Below are 7,394 nucleotides of genomic sequence, written 5' to 3' on the forward strand. Positions count from 1 at the left end.
AAGGTGCTCAGGTGAGCACGTGGTTAACAACAGGCTGGAGCTGGGTGGGCGTGCTTCCCGCTTCACTTCTGCGCATCAGGGGTCGGCCAGCACGGGGTCTGCGAGAGGACACGAGAGGGGACGATGGGGGCCAGCACTTAGGAATGCACCACTCCTGAGACCCCTCATAGAACCGACGACCTAAAGAAAACTACACAAACAGATGACCCCAAGCAAGCCAGCAGACGAACCCGGCCGCCCGCCAACCACCAACCCGGGGGCGTCGCAAAGACCCGCGCCTGCGCAGTGGCGCCGGCGCCGGCGCCGGCTTTACTTCCCACGACCTCCGCTCTGGCGCCTGCGCACTAGGGCCGTTTCCCGCAGGCCTGCGGAATTGGGATCCCTAGATAGCCTTTCTTGCCCACTGCAGTGGGAGAAATTGGCTTGTGCTTAAATCCATTGTCCGTCCCTTCCCAGTCTACGAGACTATAAATGCTCCATTCCAATTCACCCTAGAGGGGAGGGATTCGATGCTTTCGGATTTCAGGGTGCTGGCGGGAGCCCAGCTATCCAGGAGGGTTGTGGGTGAGATCACGTGGCAGGCCTCCGCCAATCAGCGCGCAGACCGCACTTTGCGGCTCGGCTTCAAACAAACTACCGTGAGGCGAGAGCGGCCTCTGGGGCCCCGCCCCCCTCGCCTGGGTCGGGGGCCCCGCGAGACAGCGGGAGGGGGTGGGGGCGCCGAGAGCGGGGGCGGGGCGTAGTGGTCGAGTGACGGCCCTTCTCACCTATTCCGGGCGAGGGCCGCGGCGGGGTGGACCCCTCAGCCAATGGGCGGGGGCGGGGGGCGGGGGGCGGCCCGGCCGGCGAGGAGGGGGAGCCCGCGGCCGGGGGACGCGGGGGGAGGAGGGGGCGGGCTCCCAATCCGGTTCCATCCGGTTCTCCCACCGCCCCCGCCGCGGGTCCCAGCAGCTCGGGCGGCGGGAGGAGCGGCAGCGGCCAGGCAGCCCAGCTTCGCGAAGGCTCTCGGCGCGCGGCGGCCCGCAGGCACCCGGCACGCGCCCGGCCCGCCGCCACGATGCCCAAGAGGAAGGTGAGCGGCGGCCGGGGCCCGCAACGCCCCCCTCCCCTTCCCCGCCCCGGCCTCCCGCGGTGCCCCAGGCCCCCGCCGCGTCCACGGTGGCGCTGGGCCCGGGAGGCGCCCCGGGACCTACGGCGGGTGGGCTGGCGGGGCCGCACGCACAGCGGCCGGAGCGCTGTCTTCTGGAACGTTCTGCGCCCGGAGGAGCCGGGTGGGAGATTCGAACGCGGCGGCGGCGGCGGGAAGCCGCTGACGTCACGCGGCCGGGCATTGTTCTCGCGGGCGGGCGGGCGCCGGGTGTGCGGGCTGCGCCCACTCGGCCGTGTGCTTCCCCCCGCAGGTCAGCTCCGCCGAGGGCGCGGCGAAGGAGGAGGTAAGAGCCCGCCCGCGCCCCGGGGGGGTCCGCGCTGAGCGCCGCGCTCGTTCGCTCACTGTCCTTTTCTCTCCCCAAGCCCAAGCGGAGATCGGCGAGGTTGTCGGCTGTAAGTAAACCCGCCCCGTCCCCGTGTCCTTCCCGCGGGATCCTTCCCGGGGAAGGAGACTCAGTGCCACCTCCTTGCCTTGCAGAAACCCGCGCCTGCAAAAGTGGAAACGAAGCCCAAAAAGGTGGCGGGAAAGGTAGGTTTCCAACTTCCCCGTGGGAACCGAGGTGGCTTCCATGCTGCGCCCCGGCCGGCGACCGAGATCCGGACTTTGAGTGTCTCGAAATAATCAAGTTAGGTGTCATACCGTAGTCTTGGAAAGTCGAGGTTTTTTCTTACTTACATATTTAGAATTTCTATTTTAATAACTTGAGTGAACAGTTTCTGTTCTGGGTAAGAGGTAATGGATGCAGTCAAGCTGGCTTACGGGAATCTAATGTCAGACGGTGATGCTGCTGCAGGATTTAGGGGACTTAAGACGTTTGGAAATACTACTAATGCGAGCTTCCGAAGGAGATCCATTCTTTGTGTTGGGTACGTGGTGGTTAGGGCCGGTCCGCTCCGTGCGTGCGTTTCCTCCTTTCAAGGTAACAGCAAAGTTAGGACTGAGCCCAGGAGGAAAGGGGTACGTGAAAGTGTGGGGTGCAAAGTCCGCAAGCCAAGGTAGGGAGTGATATCTTATGTGCGCGGGTGGATCAAGAGGTGTGCTCTCAGATCCTAAGTAACGGCGTTCTGAAAGCGTGTTGTGTGCAATTGTGTGTACCGGAGTTCCCTAAACCCTCTTGTGCTAGCAGATTTTGGTTTATCATAAGTAGCGTGGTGGCAGCGTTGCTGTGGAATAGATTCCTGGTTGCATCGTTCACGTTGCAGGTCTCTGGGAGGGAGTGCTTGGGTGTCTGTCGGTTGAAAGCTTAAGTTGGAAAAGCAAAATAGTTATAAATCGTTTGTAACTTTTTGGGGGGGTTAGTGTTGAACCTGCCCTCTATGAATGTGGCGCTGTTCGTGTTCTTCGGGGAAAATTCATGGTGTGGTTAATTTCTGTTACCTCAAAGCTTAAGTAAGAATTTGCTGTTTGAGGTCTCCTCCCCCCAAAAATCTTTTAACACCAGCATCTCTTTCCTAAAAGCGTGGAGGAAGCTTAGCGCTGCATGATCGAAGCTGGGTTTTGTTCTCCATTTATTTTTTTAAACATTGTACAGAGCTGAGTGTAAAAATCTTAATTTCTCTTTAATAGAAAGTTGTTCTGTGGTCTTTTTTTTTTTATTTAAAGTGTTTAAGGAGGAATCAGCCTAGTACGTTGCTTAGAATTTCTCATGTGAGAAGATAATCGAGTAATTCTCTGCCTACAAAGTAAAGTACTTCACACAGTTTTTGAGGGCCAAAAAAATAGCTGCTCTTGTTGCAAAATGTTGGCGTGAGCAGTGTACTATTATCCATCTTTTATTTTTGCTTTTTTTATAGACCAGTTAGCTGAAATACCATGCCTGTTTCCCTCTTGTTTTTCTTCCTTTTGCTGTTTACCTCTGTCTTTGTTTTGATCTGCCTTAAAGTTTTTTTTTTTTTAATGAAAACAGTTCAAATTTTAGCTCCAGTTGGGTTTGGGACGTCAGATGTGATCAGGATTTTTCTTCCTCTCAGTGAGAGGCCAGCAGGTAAGTCTTCAGAATGTCAGTGTTCCTTGAGGAGCAAACCTGTCCGTTCCGTTTTCCCAAAGGAAAAATGATGAGGGGGGGTGGAGGGTCTTTTTTCCCCTTTAGTTTGTCTAACACCTTTCTTTTCGTAGTTGATCCATTTTAAAGCCTTAAACAGAAGGTAAAGCGTTGGATGTATTGATTATAATGTTACAGAATAGTCACTGTTTTCAAAGCATGTATATCCCAGTGTGTGCTTCTGACTTGTATAATAATATCATTAGAAGTAAATATTTTGAAGATTGAACTATGTTTAGGAAAACAGGGTGATTTGTTTCATCCAGCTTTCCAGCTATTAATAGTTAAAAGTGGTATTATTTCCGTCCAGGTTGTTATTGTGTATTCTGTTTTCACTTTTAAAGTTTTACATTTTTTTGTTACTGTGATAGTACTTATAAAATTAGAAAGCTGAAGAAATCAGATGACGAAGTTTTTAAGTACAGAAGCGCTTGTGACACTTTATGGTAGCAATATATGTAGCAGTGTTGTTCCAAATATGTTTATTTCACATAACTTAGTATCTTAAAGACATTGAATAGTTGTCACGTGGTCCTTCTAGGTGGAATGCCACCAGCGGTACAGAGTACATTGCGCTGATTTTCCCCCCCTTAGTATTGAAGTCTCGAATCTACCTGTGTGTCTTTGTTGCTATGTAACTCAAGTATTGCTCAGTACCTACAGGGGTCTTTTTTACAACTCGGTGGCAATCCAACGTAATTTAGCTGTTGCTACATTCTTTATTTACAGGATATACACGTAAATATTTGTCACCCTTCTGCTTCTCCATTGATGGATGGGATCCAAAAATACTGTTCTATATTGCTTTAAAGTGGCTTAAGTTTTGAACCTCTTTTATCGTCATACTAATACCTGTGCTTTTCAGATTCTTCAAACACCTAAATGAAAACGATAAACTCAAAATTGATCCTTTTAGCTACTCATTAGATGATATCAAGGGATTAACTGTAGCAGAATAGTCAAGCTGACCATACAGCATGGTGCTTTGTCCAGGTGAATGGTCTTACTGTGAGGGGAAACCTCTCGTCAGGACAGTGGTTATTTGACAGTTGGATTATTGTAGAGCTTAAAAGAAGTTTGGGGGTGGGTGGGGTTATGGTGGGAAGAGATTACTCCAGCTGTTCTTCACCTCGCTTGTTCCGTCTTGTGGAACGTGGGAGAAGAGTGGGTGATGGAGAGGTGGTATGGCGCAGGCTTTAGGCTTAACCCTCACACGGCTAATGAGGCTTGACAGGCACCGACTGTCCCAGTGCTCCTGAGCGTACTTTGTTGTCCTGAGTCCTGGGGTGGACTTTAAGGTGTCTCGTGTACAGGCGTGTCACATAACTCAGGCTGACGTGTGACATAGTATTAACATCGCAACTGTTGTGGATGCTGTCTCTATAGCAAGTCAGAAAATGTTGGCAAGTGTGAAGGTTTTATTTAAAATATGCTTTTACTCTATCATAGGATAAATCTTCAGACAAAAAAGTGCAAACAAAAGGGAAAAGGGGAGCAAAGGGAAAACAAGCCGAAGTGGCTAACCAAGAGACTAAAGAAGACTTACCTGCAGAAAACGGAGAGACTAAAAACGAGGAGGTCAGCAGTGTGTGTGGCTGATGCTGAATGGACAGGAGATAATAAATTGTATGCCTTTAATGTCGCAGATAAGACAGTGTTTATAATATTGAACAGTTTTGTACAGTAATCCTCAGTGAATAGACATTATTTTACGAATTAGATCATATTTGAAAATATGTATGTAAATAGTCCTTTTTTAAGCGAGTGAACAAGAAATTTTAATATATTTCGAATTTTGGCAGTAACAGATCCGCTGTCTATGTCATACACAGGATTCATTAATATAATCCTGGTGTGAGTTTTTAAAAGGTGTAATTTACTAAATGGTATAACTTTCTTCTTTCACATGACCTTGGGACTTTGTTTAAACAAATGTTCTCATTTTGTTTTTATGTTCTGAATATTGGCTTTAATATATTTTTTTAATTCATTCCATTCATTTGGCACATTTGTCCCACTTTCATTTCTAGTGAAGGTTTATTTTTCCTAGAAGTAGTTGGTTGTCTAGGACTAAGTAGTAATTTAGATCAAGCAAAAAGACTGGTGTCATTAATCTTTGTCATTAATCTATGCGGAAAAGAGTTTTTCTTAAAAAATGAGCTGCAACATTTTGATAAACAACTTTTCTTAAGCTAAGTCTCTTTTTACATTATATTGGCTAAACTAGAACAAATAATTGAGGGTATTAATTTTAAAATTTCTATGTTTACACATCAAATTTTAAGGTATAATCAACTACTTATTCCTAAATTGTGAAGTTTGCAATCGCAATTTTCTTTTAATTCCTAATTCTAACCACACATCATATAGTATGTGATAACTAGGATGACGTTACTAATCCAGTTATAAGGGAAGAATTTGACTTTCTAATACGTGTTATCAAACTATGGTTGATTGTTGGTATTCATGATGGTTATGTTCTCTAAGGTTGCCTGAAACAGTTGCATCTAGGAGAAATACAGGGTTAGATTCCTACATCACTAATCAGATTTCCATCAGCAGATCAATACATTACGTTATTTATGTGTGTTCCTGTTGATGATGATGATGATTAGCGTTGAACTCGGGGCCAACAGAAACAGCACGATAACTCATGCCCGAGTGAAGCTATCCGACATATGTGTTTTCTCTGTAAGGCACATCACAACCTTGCACTTAGCAGTGCTAGACAACACTACAATTGTCTCGTCAGCATCATGAACAAACAAATGTGAAGTGTATAGTAGTAAACAGGCTGCAGAGAGGGCGCTTGTTGACAGTGTTAGAGCTGAAACAGGAAGGCAGAGCAGCCTCAGCTGGGAATGTGCATGTTGGGCGACTCAGTTTTTGCTGCTCTGTCTGCACCATACCTTGGAAAGTGCCATGGCTATTAATTTGGGGTTAAAAATTTTAGTGAGTAGGTCAATTTACAAGTGCAGAATCTACAAATAATGAGGATCAACTTCTTAATACCTAGTAGTTATATATATAAAGTAAAGCTTAGGTTGTTAAATGCTGAAGATCTCAAAGATCATAGCAATAACAGAGAAATCAAATGTTTGATCCTTATTTTTTCTTTGCTTTGCAGAGTGCAGCCTCTGATGAAGCAGGAGAGAAAGAAGCCAAGTCTGATTAATGTCCTATACCATGTCTTATCAGTGGTCCCTGTCTCCCTTCTTGTACAATCCAGAGGAATATTTTTATCAACTATTTTGTAAATGCAAGTTTTTTAGTAGCTCTAGAAACATTTTTAAGAAGGAGGGAACCCTGCCTCATCCCATTTTTTAAGTGTAAATGCTTTTTTTTAAGAGGTGAAATCATTTGCTGGTTGTTTATTTTTTGGTACAACCAGAAAATAGTGGGATATTGACTATGGGAGGCTTTGATTGTCTCAGGCATCAGCTCGACATTCCATAGATGGGGGTAGTTTTTATATCCTGTAATACAAAGCATACTAAATGGCAATTTGGAGTCAGTCGTGCATTTAATATGTCTTGAACGTTTTAAATTACTTCTATTCCCAGGTTATTTTTGGTAGAAGTGTTTGCTAAAGAAAACCACTCCTTGATCTTGGCTCTCCCTGTCAGAATTTTGTGCACTCTATAACATCTTTGGTCGTGATAGTCCAGTTTTCCTAGTAATTTCGTCAATGTGCTGTGAAAGATTGAAAATTTGTAGTGTATATGATATTAAATTGTGAATTAGTGGGACTTATGATGTTACAGGTGTCAACATTTGAAGATAGTGGTACTTGGTATCCTTGGACTTGATATCCTGTTAAGGGAAATTTGCCTCCAAATTGTAAGCTGGAAAGTCACTGGAATAACCATTTAGAAAAGAATCACAACTACATGAGTTTTTAGATTTTTGGTACGTATGTTAAGAATTGTGTACAGATTAATATGTCTGTGTGCTGATCCTCAAAACAACCAATAAAATCTGAATTATGAAAGAATTTCTTGAAGCAGATGAATTAAGTTCTGGCTTAAGTTTTATTTAAAGAATTTCCAGGGGCCGGCCCCAGGGCCGAGTGATTAAGTTGCATGCTCTGCTTTGGCAGCCCTCGGTTTGGTTAGTTCAGATCCTGGATGCAGACATGGCACTGCTGATCAGGCCATGCTGAGGAGGCATCCCACATGCCACAACTAGAAGGACCCATGACTA

At 46.0% G+C, this 7,394-nt stretch overlaps 1 protein-coding gene across 1 annotated transcript; it reads left to right on the forward strand.

The window, feature by feature from the left end:
- Positions 1-880: 880 nt before the first annotated feature.
- LOC124234352 (non-histone chromosomal protein HMG-14) lies at positions 881-7,185 on the forward strand. The gene is made up of 6 exons (XM_046651691.1): positions 881-1,072; positions 1,401-1,433; positions 1,513-1,542; positions 1,628-1,678; positions 4,641-4,769; positions 6,319-7,185. Exons 1-6 carry the CDS (start codon positions 1,058-1,060, stop codon positions 6,364-6,366), a joined length of 306 nt encoding a protein of 101 aa, XP_046507647.1. The 5' UTR covers positions 881-1,057; the 3' UTR covers positions 6,367-7,185.
- Positions 7,186-7,394: the final 209 nt, after the last annotated feature.

The sequence above is a fragment of the Equus quagga genome, unplaced genomic scaffold (genome assembly GCF_021613505.1).
Source record: "Equus quagga isolate Etosha38 unplaced genomic scaffold, UCLA_HA_Equagga_1.0 73442_RagTag, whole genome shotgun sequence".
Lineage (NCBI taxonomy): Eukaryota > Metazoa > Chordata > Mammalia > Perissodactyla > Equidae > Equus > Equus quagga.

Coding starts and splice junctions, on each gene's coding strand:
- LOC124234352 (XM_046651691.1), top strand. Junction 1,543..1,627: donor GATCGGCGAGGTTGTCGGCT/GTAAGTAAACCC, acceptor CTTGCCTTGCAG/AAACCCGCGCCTGCAAAAGT. Junction 1,679..4,640: donor CCAAAAAGGTGGCGGGAAAG/GTAGGTTTCCAA, acceptor ACTCTATCATAG/GATAAATCTTCAGACAAAAA.